The 20929-nt window shown below is 39.6% G+C and overlaps 1 protein-coding gene across 4 annotated transcripts in view; it reads left to right on the top strand.

The window, feature by feature from the left end:
* Positions 1–20929, top strand: part of grm1b (glutamate receptor, metabotropic 1b) — a 35281-nt gene that overhangs the window by 6749 nt on the left and 7603 nt on the right. For 3 of the 4 annotated variants that reach the window (XM_049595293.1, XM_049595295.1, XM_049595297.1), the window contains exons 3-8: positions 363–612; positions 9845–10080; positions 10345–10359; positions 14366–14612; positions 17160–17328; positions 17667–17793. In XM_049595293.1, coding sequence (XP_049451250.1) covers positions 363–612; positions 9845–10080; positions 10345–10359; positions 14366–14612; positions 17160–17328; positions 17667–17793 — 1044 coding nt within the window. The remainder of the gene's footprint in view (positions 1–362; positions 613–9844; positions 10081–10344; positions 10360–14365; positions 14613–17159; positions 17329–17666; positions 17794–20929) is intronic. The other variant, XM_049595296.1, reaches the window with a different exon arrangement.

The following is a 20929-nucleotide window of genomic DNA, read 5'->3' as shown; positions in this document are numbered from 1 at the left end:
GACAGGAACAAAACCACAGAGAGGTGTGTAACAATTACAAAGAGACACAAAATAAAAACAAAAAGAGGCTCCTATGTTGGAGAGGTGGTGGGGCCTTCTCCATGTCTGTGCCCAGGGGCTCACTGTCTCATGATCTGCCCACACAGACACTGGTGTTGAGGTCACTTGAACCCTGTTTGCTCTTGTTGTACTGTTGTTGATTCCATTAAAAGAAGTTACTTATAAGCTAAAGTAAGAGGTGTTTTCTGTTCGCAACATTGAAGTGATTTTAAACACTAAATACAGAGTGAAGCTGTGAAACAAAAAGCTATTGATTCTCTCCTGAATGAAACTTCCCTAACAGCTCCTCTCGTCTTCCTCAGGTAACTACGGTGAGAGTGGGATGGAGGTGTTCAAAGAGCTCGCCTCACAGGACGGCCTCTGCGTCGCCCACTCTGACAAGATCTATAGTAACGCCGGGGAGAAGCACTTTGACAGGCTGCTTAGGAAGCTGCGAGAGCGTCTGCCTAAAGCCCGAGTGGTTGTCTGCTTCTGTGAAGGCATGACGGTCCGAGGGCTGCTCATGGCCATGAGACGACTCGGAGTAGCCGGAGAGTTTCTCCTAATTGGCAGGTTTGTTAGCGATTGTTTCCCCCACGGGAGTTTTTGTTTTCACCGTCTGTTTCTTTCTTGTTTTGGATGAAAAGCTTTCAAACAAGAATGATGAAAAGAGTTCTCGCTTTCATGTTCGCTGTGGCTTTTTGGGGGATTTTAATGGCTGTGGAATTCAGTCAACACAGCCTAATAATGAGACAGTTAAAATAAGAAACAGGAACAGCTTCTTGTACCACATGGATTAGCGACATTTGTGTCGGTAATGAAGATAATTGTAGATGACAGTCACAGTTTCAATCTCAACAATCTCACCACAAGGTCCATTTAGTAGCTGCTCCAGAGCTTTCAGCTGAGTCATGTATCTTCTTCTGGAACTAACCCTTCGCTAAGCCCCTCCTAGAACGGCCACTGTCCAGTTCTTTGTTAGCAACCGTAACTAGGCATTGGAGGTCTATTAAGCTTTCAGAACAAGGGAAATGAGGAACCTGCAAATCCAACAGCAGATATCCTGTTTAGAGACGGGTGTTGTATTGTTTTGCTTTTCCAAAGCCAAACAGGCAACAGGAGGGATTTCTATATGGATTAAACCAGTGGTTTCCAACTGGCCTGGCCACATGGTCCAGAATTTTAAGTTTGGAGGTTGGATACCAGTTTAGGCTTTTGTTTGCTTTAAACATATAGAAAAGCAGGATACTTGTTTTGCTAACATAGGCTAAAAGCTACATACTGTAGTTAAAGCTATATACAGTCATAACTAATGTTAAATGTTTGCTTAAAGGTCCAGTGAGTAAGATTTAGGAGGATTTAGAGTCATCTAGTGGTGAGGATTGCAGAATCCAACCAGCTGAAACTTCTCCCAGTTAGAATTCCATCAGTGTTTGAGCTTTTTACAGGGAGCCGAATTGTCCGCAGAGGTTTCTTCTCCCGGGCAAAATTTTGCAGTGAGTACTGGCTGCTTCACACAAAACTGATATGAGCTAAAATAGCTGAAATATTCTGTGTTCAGGTTTGCTCCAGATTGTTCTCCCACGGGGCTTTCAGGTTTATCCTTCATGTTTTTTTGGAGGAAACATATTCAACTTTCCAAACAGGATGATGAAAAGAATTCTTTCTCTTAGTGCTGCTGTTTTTATTTAAGTTTACAGAGGGGTTTTCAAAAGGTATTAAAAAAATGAAAAGAAAGAGGAGAAAAGTTCTCAATGACTGTGAAAGGTCTATTTAGCAGCTGTTCTGGATGTTTCATTTGTTGTTATACAACTCAAAGCTGTCAGTTTTTAATCATAACTTCAGCTATTTGTGCCTCATTTATTGACATGGCATTTGTGAATAGTGAAGATGAATTGTTGACCAGACAGTCTCACTACAAGGTCCTTTAAGCTGGAGCTTTCAGTCTTATCACATGATCTTCCCTCAGCAGGTGGAGTTGACTCTTAGACCTTAAATGACTTTTTTCTCCAGAGTGGCTTTAAGATTTATATTAAACCTTATTTTTTTGTAATTGCAATCTTTATCGCATTCTTAACATAAACATCATCAACAAAATAACACGACAGAAACAAAAACAAACAAACAGGCACCATCGGTGTCTTTACATGATCAAATTGTTCCCTATAGACATAAATCTACTGAAACTGTCCCATTGTTCATTAAACTTCATTTTTGACCTTGGAAACAAAGATTGACAAAACAAACATACTATAAGGAACATACATATACATTACCTCATTGCTATAAATCCTGCAAACAGCTTTGTTTAAAAAAGGAAAAACCGTATTATAACGAAGTTGCGTCATTCTTTCAGTTGCTTCAAAACAAATGCATGCAGCTAGATCAAATTCTTTTCGACACCTAGCAGAGGTGCTCATGGGAAATGAAGTCTTAATCCTGGGAAACGCTTCCACTTTTGTTTGCTTCCACCTTTTAAAAAATAATTTTTAAAAAATCTGCGTGGCGTCGCAAACATATTTGAGGCTTTTTTGAGGGTAAAACAGCTCATTAGGTCTAAATTAGCCTACGCTAATAATGTAAATGAGCAGTCATTCATGTTTTACCACAAGGTGGTGTCTCTGCAGGGCACTATTTATGATTATATAGGGTTTTAACTTTGCAGAGCTGGCCGTGAAAGCAACCAAGTCTGTCCACGCGCTATGAAATTCTCTACTTTATTTCCAGACTGTAAGTTTTGGATTTGGCATCCAGCTAGGAAGACTCAAGACTAGCCTGCTATCGAGGTTCAAGGAAAAGGTGCCAGGCAGTAGATTTTTCATGCACATTTTAGTTGTTGAAATGTTAAAACATGTTTTTATTTAGTATAGAGGCTTCACATTTTTACAACTGGAGAATGTAAAAAATTATTTAGGCAACATTGATATTTTAAACTCAGAATATTGACAAAATAATCAGTACTTATTTCCAGATAATTCATTTTGTCAAAGCCACAGGGAGTCACTGGAGAGGAGCTAAAGAGCCTCATGTGGCTCTGGAGCCGCAGGGTGCCTACCCCTGCTTTAAGGTTATTTGTCAAGAACATTTCATATACAGCAGCAGTTCAAAGTGCCTTACTAACCGTGTAATAGTTAAATAGGGCAGGATAAAATATGAATAGTAATAATAATTGTAGTACATTAGAACATGAAACTGTACATCGTCCTGAAACATGATGCCATAATCCTGTGAGAGACATACAGATGTTATACTATATCTCTCTGCTCAGTATGGATGGTATACACAAAGTTCATATGGAACCAAAATATTCTTTTCTTCCTACAGGGAGTAGAGTTCCTCTGAAAGCAGAAGACGCTTTGAGTCGGGCTCAGTAATGAATAATGCATCCACGCAGCGAGCTCTCCCTCTCCCTGTCAGATCACAGGCAGGATGGGCTAATATGGGACAGCACCTCCAGCATAAGCTGGGGAATGAGGAGTAGTGAACATCAAAGCCCATATCAGCACTTATACCAGACATTCCCTCTTTGTGGAGTCTCAGCTCACCTCAAGTCCTGTTAGGAGGAGCTCGTCGCAGCACCTGAAACGAGGCTGCGATAAAAGCTCGCCATGGTTAATTTACTGAGAGCGGCTCATTAATTGTGGCTATTTTATTCACAAAAGATGATGAGAAGGAGTCGAAATCCCTTCTTCTCAACCCAAATGATGAAATACACGTTTGAAAAAAAGGGAGTTTAAACTCGCTCTCACCCCTTCCACTTGAATTTGCACTGCTGCTAAACTCTCCACGGAAGATAAGGAGGGCGTGAGTTTGGTAGAGCAGTGTGTGTGTGTGTATGTGTGTGTGTGTGTGTGTGTGTGTTTTCTGGGTCAAGGAGACTTCTGAAAAAGGAAAATGTTTTTTAGAGCAATGCAGTAAGTGAACACATGCAGCCCTGTGCAATGGGCCAATCGAGAATGCCCGAGGTGCTGGTCATCAGCCATCCATCTTCTGCTGTGTGGAGGATGAAAGAAATGGCTGCTCTCACACCACAGATCCCACACATCTCTAACAGCAGACAACTCATTTGATCGACTCTCAAGAGAAATAATAAAAGAATATATCAGCTTTATGATCCTGTGCTTGACAAACATTTGACTCCTAATCTGTTTTGCTTTGAAAAAATCCTCTTTTATTTCGTAAATTCAGCTGACATAAATACACTCTGTTTGCTACTTTCAATATGCAACAGTGCCTCCTTGCCCCAAATTAAATGATTCATGGACGTGTGATATGATATTTGTGTTATGAATGTGTACATGCGTGTGCTGGACGTCAGAGCTGTAGGATTTTGGCACTCAGAGTGTTGGACTGGAGGGAGTGTGATGCTGAGAAGCAGATGGCCAGGTACTGTTGATACTGTCACACTGGACAGCCATTGTCAGCTCATTTTTGAAGTGCCAGCCAAGCCAAACGTGCTATTGGCTTTAATTTTTTGCCAAATGTGGGCTTTTGTAGGCTGGTGACCGATATTTTTAGACTGTGGATGAGGTGTGTTTTGTGCAATATTGAGTCTCTTAGCATGATTCTGTTTTGAATACAAGGAGTCATTGTTTTGCACCAGATTTATTTCTGTCTTTGCAGCTTGAAACAACATGTTGTGCAGCTTTAGAACAGCATCATTATGACATCAGTAGTTTCTTAACACAGTGTCATTCACTATAGGTATTGAACCAACACATTCACTCCCAGCTTATAAAATACTGACGCTTGTTCAGTGGCCCTACATGTCAAGTTATGACGCCCTTGGTACCCCTCCAGCATTAGTTTTAGATACTCAGGGACAGCATGCCAATTTATCCTAGTGACATGCATTGTGCCATTTCAAAATAAACTTTCTTTTTCACAGGAAATGTACAGTTTCTGTTCAGTAAATGCAAACAGTCTCTTTTTTAAGTAAACTTAGAACATAGGTTAAAAAACACCTTCATTTTCAGGTTTAATTTCTTAAGTTTAGACAACAAAAGTACGTGGTAAAGGTGAAATAAAACACATCATGGTTTGGCTAAAATGAGTTTGTTACTAATGTAAAGTAACATCATGTGACATAAGACACTGGCATTTTATGCTACACATAGCACACACTTAATGAAATATGGAAGCATAATGAGTTTTGGTTTCACACATTAAACAACCTCCAAGTCTCGAAGTTGAAAGTCTGGAGTCTGTTTGACCAGCCCACCTGGTGCAGACTTTCTTGCTCTTTACACTATGGCAGTTGCTCTGACTGTTAAAAATGCCACCGCCCGGGTTGTGTCATACCACACCTTGATGCGTCGACAACTGCTGCTGAGGGCCACTGACCTAACATCAGTATTTGACAAGTTGGTAGTGAGACCATGTTGATTCAACAGTCAAACTCTCAGATAAATGCCAACTGCCTTTCTCTTTCCCCATGGCCTGTCCCCTGACCTGTGCACGAGCATGAACGCTCCCTGTTGCTATGGCTACAACACTGTTGTGAAGCTCGATATAAGCCACTTTATTTGTGTACCCTTTAAAGAGCCAGGGCTGTGTATGAACACCAGAATTTTTCAGCTTATACAAAGTGACAGTAAGCTGACCTTGAGGACAATATATTTCATTGATTTTGACAGAAAGTATATTGGACGAGAATCACAGACTCCACCTTTAAATCACAAAATGATTTAGAATCGACATTATACTAACACTACAGAGTCTACACCCGTACTTATTTATAGCTGTGCTTTAAGCTAAATACTAACATCATCAGCGTGTGGTATGTGACACTGGGTCTTTCTTTATATTCTTGCCTTTACTACTAAACATTAGATAGATAATAACAAATGCTAAGATGGAGACATTTCAGTATATGTCAACCTCCAGCCTGGTCTTACTCTCAGGGCATCAAAATACACCGCTTGGCTAATGTTCCCGCACCCTTTAGCGCACTTTCAACAGACTTCAATTCAAACACATCCACATAATTATTAGACATTCAGAGCAACGGATGTAGTATAAAGAGCACAAACGTCTGCTTAGGGTGGGTGGGAGTTGAGGTAGATGAGTCCAACAAACACCAGACTTTGACCCAGGATACCAGTGTTTTTATTTTGTGTCAAAGTAAAAGTCAGTGCTGACTTATTTTGTCCCATCAGTTGTTATTTACGGGAGTTACATGGCTTAGCTCAACCACAATCTTTTACTTAGACAAAACAAGTAGTTTTGTTGCGTAAACCTTAACTGCAAACCTGTTGTTAGTCACATGAGTCAACTCACTTCTTCTGCATCAAGGTACTCCAACCCACTGTGTCAAGGAGCGGCTGTGGCTCAGAAATAGAGCAGGTTGTCCACTAATTCAGAAGATCGACTGTTCGATCCTCGGCTCCTCCAGTCCACATATTGAAGTATCTTTGGGCAAGATACCGAACCCCAAATTGCTCCCGATGGCTGTTCCATCGGTGTGTGAGAGCTTGTGAATGGTTGCTGAGTAACAGGTGGCACCATGTATGGTAGCCACGACCACCAGTTTGTGGATGTGTTGGTCAGTGGGTGAATGTAACGTAGTGTAAAAGTGCCTTGAGTGGCCTAAAGACTAGACTATACTTTAACAATTTACCATTGAAGATACAATGCAAAAGCCTGCCCCACATCATGTTACAACCTCAAATGGGGCCACATGAAAAGTCAGGGGATCACCAAAGATATCATCGTCCTTTCCTGGGGACCATTAAAGTTTGTGCAAAATTAGATAAAAATTAATCTAACAGTTGTTAAGAAATTTCAGTCTGAAACAAAATGATGGACACTGCCATCCCTGGAGCCTCGCTGCTATCTTTAAACGAGATGCAAATGATGAATTGATTTGCAAAGCAAATTAGATCTTATTGTAGGTTTGACAGCCTTTTTCATGTAATTAATTTATTCATGTTGTCAGGCTTTGTCAGACTGAATCGAACTGTCAATAAGCAAAAACATAAATTAGTATAACCACTGGCCTAACTGTTGGCATTTGCTTTGAAGTCATTTCATACAGTTTTTGTGTCCATACGTTCCAGTTGTCATACCTTATAAGAAAATTACCATTCTGCTTGTGAGGATTCGCATATTGTGGCCAGGAAAATGATTTGTAATGTTTATTATAGTCAGTTTGTTGTTGCATTCTAGGGAGTTGTTTTTGTGCCAAATCATCCTTAGAACGCTGCTATTTAAGACCCCTCCACATCCACTGCTCTCCCCCTTCATTTCTCACTCATGCAAGCACACTATCACATATATGCATCACAGATTTGATCCCACACTGCTTAGAAACACTCGAGCTGCATTTGCAACTGAAATGAGGGGAGGTTTTTTTTTTTATTGATTCAAATCTGAAGTGTCAAACAAAAGCATGTGTCTCATCGGCATGATCTTTTGTGAGAGGATTCAATGCAGGATTGATTTTCAAACAGGCTAACATGTCAGCTATAAATACAAACTATGACCATCGGAGGGACAGAATCACACGTGAGAGTCTGTGTGGAGGCTCGTTTCTCTCCGGGGCAGATTGTACTGCTACACTACTAATCTGTGAATTCTCACCGGACTTGTGATTGTGTCTGTGGACTGGGAGACTTTTCTCTTTTTTTTTTTTTTTTTTGAGTTCTTTCAGCAAGTACAGAGAGCGCTCCACGCCCCGCAGTGGGAAGGCTGAAAGGGAAACAAAGTCAGAGCAACAAAAGGGAGGAGGTGTCTGCAGGATTCAGTGTGAGGCTTGTTAGTGAGGCTGCATGTAGCTTCAAACATAACACTGTCACAGACTTCTGGAGCTTCAGCTGCATCCTAAAACAACAGTTTCCCTTTTGCCAGGTGCAGAATACTGTTTGTTACTCATCATACTGAATTTCTTTCAGATTTTTTTTCTCAGCAAAAGGATTTCATTTTATTTGACTTCAAATAAGAAACAATAAGACAGCACGTTAGTCATCCTGAGGGGAAGTGTTGTGCAGCAGCTAAAGAACAAAGTGGAAATACAATGTGTGCAAATATCAATAAACAGATTTCCAAAATCTAAAATATACAGAATGCCAAAAATATAAACAAGGGGAATGATAAGGATGTTGCTCACATCTCCCGTTGCTAATAGCTGTTAAAGCTGGAGGTTTGATAGTCCTTGTTGCAGACCTCTAAGCAAACACATAAGCTCGTAATCCTTCAGCTGCAACATTGTCTCTATAGACAGCGTTTGGTTTTTGGTTAATTCTTCTACATTCTTGGCACATAGGGGAAGTTTCAGCTGGTTGCTAAATCCACTAAATCCTGCACACTAGATCTTTAACAACACTTGAGCCTAATTTATGTTTGGGAGCTCAGCACTTTTAAGGAGTGGCGCTTGACATGAGTGACACTTGTGACAGAAAAAAGTGTCAGTAGTGTTACTGTCATAGTTTTAAATCCACATCGACGCTGACTTGCATTCAGCATCTCTGTCCGCAGAGGCAGCTTAAAGAACCACGGCTGGCCAAACTGCCATCACCAGGCTGACAGACAGCAGATGTTTACGAAACCAAAAAAAAAAAAATCATGTCAGCACCAAAGGAGGAAATCAACATTGTTCATATTAATTGATTCACTGATTTTATGTCACCGCCCACCGAAGCAAGTGAGGGGAATCTGCTGCTCACAGGCCAAGACTGGGAGCTGATCAATCAATAAATATATGGTTAATAAGTTAGAAAACACATATACAGCAGGCTGTGTCTGTTATTTCAAACAGCTGTCTGTGCAGATTATGCACTAAACACAACAGAAATAGACTCGGATGAAAACACAAGGGGTCTCTGGTTAATATGGAGACAACTGAAATATTATTCTGAAACATAAATTAAAAATGTCAAACTGTTCTTTAATATCTGTCAAGCGACACTCTTCAAAAGTGTCAAGTGCCCTTAGGTACTGACATTATAAAGGTATTTCCAGAATCCTCAAAGACTCCTCTAACCATCGAGAAGAGAAATGATCTTGCGTCCTGCTTGATAAAAAAGATTTTTCTGACTTGTTTTCTGTCCAGGTAACTGGAAATGATGTGTGCGTGTTTTGCAAAACACATGAAAAATATGTGTTATATCTGAGTGAAAATATGAAATAATAAGAAGTAACACCAATATAGACATTACAGTTAATATTAAGACTTTTGAAATTTTGCCTTAGTTCATATAAATTGAGTGTTTTTAAAAATGACGGAGGCCAAATGTTCCTACAATGCTCGAGTTTGTCCTTGAAAGCAAACCTGCATCTTTTCAGGTGAAGGGTACCTGACAAATTATCCTGCCAGTGTACTGAAGCTTTTCCTTGTGCTTTCCAGTGTTACAGTGTAATATTATTTGCTGTTACAAGGCCATGAGAGCCACGAATTGGATTGCAGCACCAACCACCTTTGAACATAACTTTAAAAATGTCATCCTGGTACTTAACCAGCTTACAGTGCAGGGGATAAAGCTATAAATGAAAGTGACTCTGCAGAATTATACATAAGTCACATTATATTGACACTTCAGGGAAAATGCAGTGGCTTAATTTTGGTGTAACCTGTGTAACACCTTAAATTCATGTTGGATTAAGCACTGTCATTTACAGCTGCTATTAAGATGATTGAAAAAGTCTTTAAAGGATTCTGTAAATTCCTTCAGAAAATAGTGTTGTAAATAACCTTCTGTTTTTTATTTTCAAACAGATATTTAGCTCTGTGACTCTAATGTGAACACATGAGAGGCACAGACTGGGGCTGGCTCCAGTGTTACTATATGCAGTGTGCTCCTCTCTGCAGTGATGGCTGGGCAGACCGAGTTGAGGTGGTGGAGGGGTATGAACAGGAGGCTGTGGGCGGCATCACCGTGAAGCTGCAGTCTGAAGAGGTCTCCTCCTTCGACGACTACTTCCTGAAGCTCAAGCTCAGCACCAACACCCGTAACCCGTGGTTCCCTGAGTTCTGGCAGTACCGCTTCCAGTGCCGCCTTCCCGGACACCCACTGGAGAACCTGAATTATGCACGAAACTGCTCAGGTAGCTAAACAATTTGTCAGGCAATTATGATGTTTCCTGCAGTTTTTTTCCTGGTTTACATTTTTTACGCCAGCGTGCACATCAGCTTGTCTTTTTGAACTGTTCTGATGTGTGCAATACCCAGAGGACGATGCCAGAAGGCCCCGTAAACTGGAACACAGTCTTTAATAATGAATTAGACTGCCAGAGGGCGGAATTCTCTCTGAGTCAATCCAATAACACATATTTTTATATTGTTCATTTCTGTGACGCGTGGCTTTACAGAGGATGATGAACTAGGTAAATTAAATCCTTTTCTTTTACAAAGGAACAGAATAAATTCATTAGCTTAAGTTCTTGGTTTCTCGAAACAATGCTCAGCAAGCATGTTTCCAAAACATATTTTTACATACTGCTCATACATGTTTCTTTTACAAATATATCTACAGAATATATATTTACGTTTTCAATCTTAATTTATGAGGTTGCTGTTTCCATAAACATCCAGTAATCATTTTTAAATTATTTCAAATTCATCATATTGATAAACGTAAATATAAAATGATGCATGCAGCAAAAAAATAATAATTGTACTTTTCAGTTGGCAGCTCTCAAGGTTTTTTCAAGTGAATTTGTTTTTGCCATCGCACCTCAGTTCCTGCAGTTGTTTTAATCTTTTATTCCTTTGCAGCGTTTGCACATTATTTATGAGAATAGAGCCTCTCTTCTTTATTATGCACATACCTCAAGCTTTTATCCATTTCTACAAGGCATCACATTTTAATAGCACTTAATAGAGTATTTATTTATGCCTCATAAGTGGAGATAGAGTTATTGTTTGCTGTCCTGTCACTTCTGTTGTTTTTTTTTATAATATTATTTATATTTTTTTGGTGTAGAGCTCCAGGACGGTGAGTGAATCCCTCTGAATGGAACCATAACGCTCCTCACTTTGGCAATATACATAGAGGTTGACTGATATTAAGGTTTAATCACATGAAGCGATCATTTAAGTGGTCAGTTTATGTTCTTATTTATCTCTAAACATACTATTAATCTCAGTTAACCTCTAATATATGAAGCTATTGGGATGTTTTTATTTGTTTTCTGTCACACTGCAGTGAGAGCCCAATGATTTAACTGCTCTGTGCTCTCACACCCTTTGTGGCCTTGAGTCGTACAAAACAGCCCAATAACATTTCAGTGAGATGGCTGATCGGCTTGAGTTGCATGTAGCCACAGAACTAGTGAAGCCATATCACAACAGATAACTCCTACTTTCAGTTTTTGCAGTTTTGCTCATATTTGGAGAGAGAAGGTTCAGTTGTCTTGAAGCCGACTAATCCCGACGTGCAGCAGTACTAGGCCCTCTGCTTGCATGCTGACATCGTGACATCATTGCATCATGACTGAAGCTCACACAGCTCAGCGAGTGAGGCAAGCGTCAAAGCCAAGGAGCTGTTAAACTAGGTCATCACCAGCAGTTCCCATCGGACGCTCACCCAGCTGCTACCCAACTGAATTTACTGTTTATGTGTTTGTTTGCACAGGCAGCCGGTTTCCCAGCAGTCCCTTTTTTAACGATCATTACTTGATCTAACACAAGTGGTGAGAAACACCAGCGATTGATGATGCGCCTAAAGCTTGTCAGCCTTGTGTTTCACACAGTTAAATGTTGGTTTGTGCAGTGTATGAATCCTGTCTTACAGATTTTAGAGAGAAGGACAAATGCAGCGACTGACAATGTAAATGAAAAATTATGTAACTAGAAGGGTGAGTCAATATTTCTACTAAGCCTTCACCAACCTTTAAACAAGTTTTTTAAAAATGGAATAGTAAATGTTTTTAAAGGTTTTAAATCTACATCTAGAGTTGCTTCAACTAACATTGTGATAGATGAAGATTGAACTATTATTATTATTAGGATAGAACACCAGTTTATCGTCCACATAGGTGGAAACCTGTCTTTGAGCACCACATACCGAGTGCCATCTAATTCCACATCTTTACAGCCAATATCTTCGACACTCAGCAACTCACCCCAAAACAATCTATACATTGATAAATAGCACTATGGGTAAGATGAAAAATATGTATTTTTAGTTTTGAGGTGAACTGTCCCTTTAAGTACAAAAGCATTAACATCAAAATACACGTAAAGTGCCAAACGTATGAGTGTTTATTATGCACAGTTGTTTGTTTCAGAATAATGTATAATGTAAAAAAATGCTTTGTATTTTAATAATCAAAAAAAAGTCAGAATCAGATGAAAAATCTTTTTTTTTTGACATGGAGTAGAAAATTTTTTGCATCAACTAACATTGTGACAGAACAACATTACAAGAAAAAGTATAGAATACAATTTTATCGTCGACATAGGTAGAAAATTGTCTTTGGTCAAGTTTGTAAGGAAACACACACACCCACACACACACACACACACACACACCACATAAATGTCAGTATAATTGATATTTTATTACTTAAAAATGAAAAACAATATTAGATAAGATGCAACTTTATTGATCCTTGGGGGAAAATTTGGTCGTTGCAGCAGCACAATTAAAGATAGAAATACAGGAAGTATTAAAATTAACAGAAATAAATACCAAGCTTGACATAAACTAATAGAGAAAATGTAGAAACTATACAGGAGCATTTGGAGACAGAATGACATGATAGTATACAAAATTTAAGAAAACAGAAAAAAAATAGATACGTTTCCCTCAACTCAATAGAATAAATATTGAGAAAATATTAAGGGGAAAAAAGACCTACAGTCCCTGTGTTGCAACAGTAAAAAAAATTACTTAATAGATATCTTGACTCTGTACCAAGAACTATTATAATTTTTTAAAGACATTTAGTAAAAAAAAAAAAAAAAAAAAGAAGAAGAAAGGAACAAGAGAATTCATTATCTCCTATTATCTCAAAGTATTATCCCCTAATAACTTTAGATCAAAGAGACCAGGTCAAAACATTAGTGTGTTTTGTTTTGTCCAAAGATTTGTGTATGTGCTAACTTTAACTTAGGGTACTCAACTAACGACAGTATAAATATATTCTTTCAGGCACTATAATAAAAATTTGGGGTCCATATTAAAGTATCATCGCATTAACTTATCTTGAATATCTTAAACTGTAATCATAAAGAACACATGATGATTCCCATCTAGGGGAAAGTTCAGTTACATTTTGGCGAGCTGTGTAATTCTCCATCAGATATTACATTATCAGTCGCTACATCACACTCCATTTCCTTTGCATAAAATATGAAACAGGGATTTTTGGATCAGATTCAGGTGACAGATAGTGTAGGCTGAGGCATCATCTCCAGTGTGGACGACGTTTCACTTTTTATATATTAAAATTCATAGGCTCTGGTTGTGTAGTACAGAGTGCTACAGTGAAAATATGCTTCACCGTATGGTCTAAACTTACATGTGTGAACTCTACCAAAGACCCGCAGCTAAACAGGATGCAAGATTGTGAGTACAGTTATTTGGTTGACAGAAAGATTTAAAAAGTTTTACCTTCACTACAAAGTGCTGATTTTACAAGAGTTGTCTGCTCTTCACTTAAGGATGGGATAAAAATGTTCATCTTCAACTCCAGGAACTGCCAAACATACCTGTCTACTGTTTTACCTGAATGAACTGAATGCATGGTGCAGCTCTTTGCACTAACACTAGGTCTACATCCTCCTTTAACACAAAGCAACTTAAAAACCTGCTTACTCTGCTTCTAGCTTGCATTACACTGAACTGATAGGGTGTGTTTGACATCACACGCTGTTTGTCTCGTTCACTCATCGTGTTTGTCTGAGGAAAAACACAATGCGGACAGAATCCTGAACACGTGAGAATAGTTGGTTCATTTTTCTGCTTGAGGAGACACAATCTCGGCGGCACAGTATTTTAGACCAACTCTAATTGAATCCTGACTCATGAATGCAGAAACGGAGTGTCTTGCCATGGTAACAAGGTTTCTTTGAAGCCATTTTCTGAGGCTTCCAGTTCTTTTAAAGCAGTCTCCCACTGAGGCAAAGCGGCGTGAAGCTCGCTGCCTGTATTCAGAGAATAATTACAAGAATGCATCTGTGAGCACCCTATCACTCCTTTGTAATATGTTACATCATGCTAGAAACACCTGTACAGTACACCTGGGAGTATCCTACAGCATAACACATGACATGCTACTGCTTGCAGCAATCAGGCTCCTCCTGTAAGGCTTTCCCTTAAAAACAAAACAAAAATAAAGAGCTGTCCTGGAAATGAATCCTTACTGTTCTCTCATGTGTGGGCAGGTTATGAAAGTCTGGAGGACAACTACGTTCAAGACAGCAAGATGGGCTTCGTCATCAATGCTATCTATGCCATGGCCCACGGGCTGCATGACATGCATGCTATACTCTGCCCTGGTCATGTGGGACTCTGTGAGAACATGAAGCCCATTGATGGCAGCCATTTACTGGACTTTCTTCTCAAGACGTCCTTCACAGGTGTGTCTGGAGAGGACATTTGGTTTGACGAGAACGGCGACTCACCTGGAAGGTAAAACACACGTCCCACATACTTGTAGAAATACTGCAAAGTGGAGGACATGCCCAGATTGTTGACTTCAGTAAAAATACAAATACCAGTTCAGAAATACTCTGTTACATGTAATGCATTTAAAACTTAAAACAAACTTTTTCTTCTTACCTGTAGTGCTGTTTATCAGTCTAGATTGATTTGGTGTGAGTTGCCGAGTGTTGGAGATATCGGCTGTAGAGATGTCTGCCTTCACTCCAATATAATAGAACTAGATGGCACTCAGCTTGTGGTGCTCATAGCGCCAAAAATGGTACATTTGAGAAACTCAACAGCAATGTCTCTTTCCAGATATCATAACCTGGTTACTCAAGATAATCCACAGACCTTGTTGTGAGCAGATATGTAGGAACTATTTTCTGTCTATTTCTCTTTCTACCAATCTACACTCGCGAACCGTATCACTGTGCCGCAATTTGTGTTAGTGTTAATTTTGACAGCTATTTTAGATTCAGTCTTAATCTTGAAATTAAAATGCTTATTCATTTCAATCACATTTAAGTCATTTTTGTCCTTCATAGTTTTAGTCTGTTTTAGTTTTAGTCAACAAAAATTTGAAACGTTTTAATCAGTTTTTAGTCAATATGTTTTCTATATGTTTTATTAACTAATCTAGTGAAGCTAATTTATGCATCAGAAATTAGAATCAATTTGACAGGTTATATGAAGATTTCATTCAGACAATTTTTCTCTACAACTACAAATAATTTCTGCACACTTACAAACTGTCATTTCTCCAGCAGTCTTCTAACAGGTTTAATTGTCGATTTACAAGCACAAACTTATTGATCATCATTTGAAAAGCTCAACATCTCTCTATTTATGGTTTCAGAAACTGCTTGTCTGAGACAGCCAGGATTTGTACACAGGTTCATTGTGAACTAACATTTACAATGAACGCACAATTAACATTGTAAACTGACTGATTGATCTGACTGTTAAGAAGCATAAAAATAATTAAAGTAAAGCATAATTTTTTTCTTAATCTGCAACATGTTAGTCTGGAGGTAAAGTTTTTATTATCAAGATCTATTTTTAGCTCGTCATCGTCTTGTTTTCGTCATGGAAAAAACATTATTGACAAAACCTTGTCAATGACTTTAACAGTGCGGCACAGAAGGAAACGTGCATCTATTCAAGCACAAAAGGCTTGTGCTCCTGACAGAGCAAGATGTAAACTTTAATGGCATCCTCCTCGGCTGAGCTGCAACAATAGCTAGCTCAGTGGTGCTAGGTGAGCTAGCAGCAGATGCACGCTTCCTTCTGCACGGTGATACGGCTGGTGGGTTGGATAGAAAGAAAATAGTTCCTACATAAAGCTACTCACAACAAGGTCTGTGGATTATTTTGAGTAACCAGGTCATGATCTCTGGAAAGAGACATTGATGCTGAGTTTTCCAAATGTATTTTTTGGCACTTTGAGCACCACAAGCTGAGTGCCATCTAGTTCTATTATTAGAGGGAAAGGCAGACTTCTCTATGGCTGATATCTCCAACACTCTGCAACTCACACCAAAGCAATCTAGACTGATAAACAGCACTGCAAGTAGGAGGAAAACATGTACTATAATTTAAATAATCATGAACCACTCAGAATCAGATGAAAAATAACATTTAAAAATCTGTTTTAAAAAAGTTAATAGGTGTAAAATGTAATTAACACCATATTGTGTGCTTTAAACCTAGTGTAAAGTTTCTGCATCATTTAGTTTGTGTGAATTCAGTGATCAGCATATTCTTGTTGCAGGACACGGATTAATTTGTTAGTGAAATGGACATTTGTTTTTCAAATCTGCCCCCCCCATTTCTTTTGTTTTGCTGAAAACTAAAAATAACCATCATTATGTTACATTTATTCAGCAGCTGTTTGACCTTGGAATCCAACCACTCCACCAGAGTGTAACGAGCCGACAATTCTGTCTGATTTCAGGCAAAAGCCAAATATTAATACGCAGCACCCCACATTTATTATACAGCATCCCCCACATAACCTTTCAAGGGCGGAATATTTTGAATTTATATTTCAGGAGATGCTCAAACTCCCATCGGTGCACATGAAGAAGTTATTTTAGAGAACAATTAAGGCTACGTTTATGTCGACATTAATAATGCCTGTTGAGTTTAGAATAATTTACTGGTTGCTGTTTGTTAGTCATATCAGGGTTTGAAGCACTTGTCTGGCCACTTCAATGATACATGTGCTAAAATCTCCCATTAATAATCCTGCTTGTTTCTAGTTAGAGCAACTAAAATTGCATTGTGAGTTTAGGAGTGTTTCTAAATTCCAGTGGGGAGTTTTTATTGAGAGACTGAAGACATAGCCGCACCTGGCAAAATTATCCCTGAGTCACAAATATTGATTGAGAGCCCAACGGGCCCCCTGCTGATACACTGTCCTGTTTTTCTTCTAAGTGGCAGTAAAACTCGCATTACTTCCCCTTTAAGAATTGATCCAAAACCTTGTTAAGTCCTGTCTTCGCTAACTCATGGCTTTCTGTCCACGATCAGGTACGAGATTATGAACTTTCAGCGTGTGGAGCCCGGTGTTTATGACTACATCAACATCGGCTCCTGGCATGAGGGCATTCTCAGTCTGGATGATGAAATGATGCAGATGAACCGCAGTGACATGGTTCGCTCTGTCTGCAGCGAGCCCTGCTCCAAAGGAGAGATCAAGGTGAGGGACAAATCCTTCAGTTACTGTCCTGATTCATGTTGTAACTACACATGTCTGACTTTGCATTGCTTTGCACCATTATTAAGAACTTTTTGGGGTTCCCAGGTTGTAAAAAAAACACATTGACTGATGTTTGCTCTTTCTATTTAGTAGGCTAATAATGAATTTCTAAATGTTTGAAATCCATTAATAAGCTCATGGGTTTCTCACTTTCTAATAAGCCATCACATCTGCAGCTATACATGTCAGCTGGTCATTAATAAAGGCCTTTAATCATCCTGCCCGCAGCAGGATTTTTTTTTTTTTTTTTTTACATTTCTCCATGTTTTGTCGACCAGGTGATCAGAAAGGGAGAAGTGAGCTGCTGCTGGATCTGCACCGCCTGTAAGGACAACGAGTACGTTCAGGACGAGTTCACATGTAAGGCCTGTGAGCTGGGCTGGTGGCCAGATGAAGAACTGGAAGGTGGGCTTGCACTGATTACTCTCCACTTACCTCTTGCTGCAAACTCTCACCTGCCTGGGACACTGTACAGAGGACTTCACTTTTTTTCTTTTAGAGGAGTAGTTTGACATTTTGGGGAATTATCACATTACCTTCTCCCCCCAAGAGTTAGACGAGAAGATTGACACCACCTTTTCTAAGTTAGATATAAGACTCCAGCAAGCAGGCAGTTAGCTTAGCTTAGCATAGAGACTGGAAACAAGAGGAAACTGCTTAGCATGGCTCTGTGCAAATTAATATTTAACACATCATATATCTTCTGTTTAATCTTTACTAAAACAAAGTGTTAAAACAACAATTTGTGGTTTTACGGGGTGATGTGTCAGACTATTCTTTATACCATCTATATCTTTATTCTTTATTCTTGGATGGGAGCACCAACTTCATAGAGTCTCCAGTGGTTGACCAACCCGGTCTCACTCTGAAATCGGCAAAATGCGGCGTCAGACACTGAGGAAAAAAGTCACCCTTAATGTCGGCATGATATGTGGCCGGTCCCTATTATAGTTTAACAGTGCTCATGGCATCAGGGGGAAATGTGGTGGGACAAGAATGAAAGTTAAGGCAGCTAAAGTCCAAGTAGCACAGGTGGAAGGGGTGGTGGATGGGACTTTCACCCGTGAGAGTGGTGTTTGCATCCCGTAAGATTATAAAGCCAAACCCCGCTCTTTTTTCCTAAACCTAACCACGTCCTTTTGTTGCCTAAACCCAACCATGTGTTAGTTGTTGGAGGGGAAAAAAAGTCAATTTGCATTGTTGTACTGATGTAGCGCATTTATTTTAAAAGAGACAGAAGAAAACTGAAGTATATTTTGAAAGAGGATAATGTATGTAACAGAAAGAACTTGACACGGCGTCCCAGAACATCATCTGGACATGGAAAGTCCATGACCAAACGTTGTTGTGACGAGGTCGAGAATGTGTTGGATTGACAGGCAATCTCGTGAAGATGACAGGACTTTGATAAATCTGTGATCCCAGCCAAGAAATCGTTTGACGCATAACCATCTGTAAAATCCCAAGGGTTTTGTTGTTGTTGTTGTTGTTCTTATTTGGACCAATCTCAGAAGCCATTAGCTATCGTTTGATGACAATAAAGCCTCTTAGGGCAAATGCTAATATTTTTGGAGCTCTGGCATAGTGGATATTTGGGCCAAGACTCCCTCTTCCAACCATCCCTTGTTATTTACAGTTGAATTAGCAACTTGAGACAGGTACAGGTAACATTTTGGCTAATCTCTATAAACAGATACCTGCATATGAATGCAGAAAATAAATTCCAAGAAAACTTATAAAAACCTGAATCATCATCAGGCAATAGCTGATAGGTTCCAAGACTGCATTTCGGCCAACGTGTTTTGCCAGTTTTGCTCTCCACACTGACCTACAGGCAACCAAAGCCCATGTGGACGTGATTGGTCAATACAGGAATGCAGCCATTATTACAGAAGTGAAGGGGACAGATTGTTCTGGAGTGAGACAGTTTTGAAATATTTATTGAAATATTCTCCACTTCTCTGTAGCGGCTAAGGAACCAAACCAAATAATCAAAAACACCTGATGACTGTAAGAGATCATCTTTTAACATCAGCAAACTGTTATCAAAAACCATGTAACTTAACTTACATGGTTTGATATAAAGATCGAATGCAGAGTTTTCTGCCTCTTGCTGGCTTGTTTGCTGTTCATTTGTGTTCAAACATACAGTACATCGACCCCACTTGGCACTTAGAGAGGCAACAGAGGGCGCACACCTCTCTGCTGTGATCACAAAAGATGCAGCAAGTGTGCACCTAGCCCGCCCACTCACGGTGTATCCAGGACACCGCTGGACAGCTGTCGAACTTGATTTCCAGTGTGGAAAAGTGCGGGGGACATAGGGGACAGATATGATGTACCCTACGTATCCTGCGTCCACTACGCCCCTGGGTCAGTGCTACTCAGACTACAAACAGAAGCCTGAATGCTTCCGATACCGAAATCTTGTAGCATTACCTACAGACTCTGCAAACGTATGCAGATATCCTTTGCTAGAGCTCAGGTAGGGATTAAACAAATTAGATTATTAGACAGAGTAAAGCTTTCTGTTTCCCCTGTTTCCAGTCTTAAAGCTAAAAGCTAAGCCAACGGGCCTCTGACTGTAGCTTTATATTTATCAGACAGATAAGTGAGTGGTTTCAATCTCGTCACATAACTCTAGGCAAGAAAGTTAACAAATGTATTTTCCAAAATTCCAAACTGTTGCTTTAAATAACCAGAATTTAATTTCCCTGCAAAACCCCCCTCAAGACAAAAAGCCCCATATGAACTAGAACATAAGATTTTGCTGTTCTGCAATTTTCACTTTTAAATTTAGATGAATTTAGGTTGCTTTAGTGGCCACAGGCTGAGTTCCTGTTGCATGATTGATGCTTTCGGAGACAAGAGGAGATTCTTTGGTCTTATTAGAGGCTCTGAAGAAAGTTAAGTTCCTCCAAGCTTTGATACTCCCCACCCCACCTGTTCTCCGAACAGTTTGTCCTGCTAAGATTTTTGCAGCGCTATTTCATAAACCTGGTCTGTCCTATTTTCATTGCTTTCCCATGACACCTGAGAGCCATTCATCATCTTCACCATTTCATCCGACAGCAGCCCTACTTCACTTACCACTCTTCTGGCCCACTTTCAAAGGCCTTCTGTGCTGTTCAAAGACAAGACACTTTCTTAATAGGATCATCCTGCCTCCATACTGTTTATTATTTTTTTTACCACAAGACCTTTAGGAACACACAGAAACGGGAAAATGTGGAGCACGGGGATGACATAAAAATTATTCATGTGCAGTTTTCTAACTTGAACCCTCCTGCTGTTATACAATAAATAAGTAAAACAACATAAATTAGATATTCAAAGTGTGTTCTCAGCATGGCGCAGAACGGAGATCGTACTTGGATCCATGAAAAACGCAGTGATTTACTTTGTCCTGCTGCATTGGCCCCCTCCTCCGCTGGCTGCAGCCCAGCCTGGCCGTGGCTGAGTAGAAAGGGGTTTATTTATAGTTGAGCTAAAAACCTACTTTGAGACTTACTGTATTTTCTCAGGCTAAAATGTATTTGAT

This window comes from Epinephelus fuscoguttatus, linkage group LG14 (genome assembly GCF_011397635.1).
Source record: "Epinephelus fuscoguttatus linkage group LG14, E.fuscoguttatus.final_Chr_v1".
NCBI lineage: Eukaryota > Metazoa > Chordata > Actinopteri > Perciformes > Serranidae > Epinephelus > Epinephelus fuscoguttatus.
Note: the sequence above shows the minus strand (reverse complement) of the source record. Positions and strands in the feature narration are given on the sequence as shown.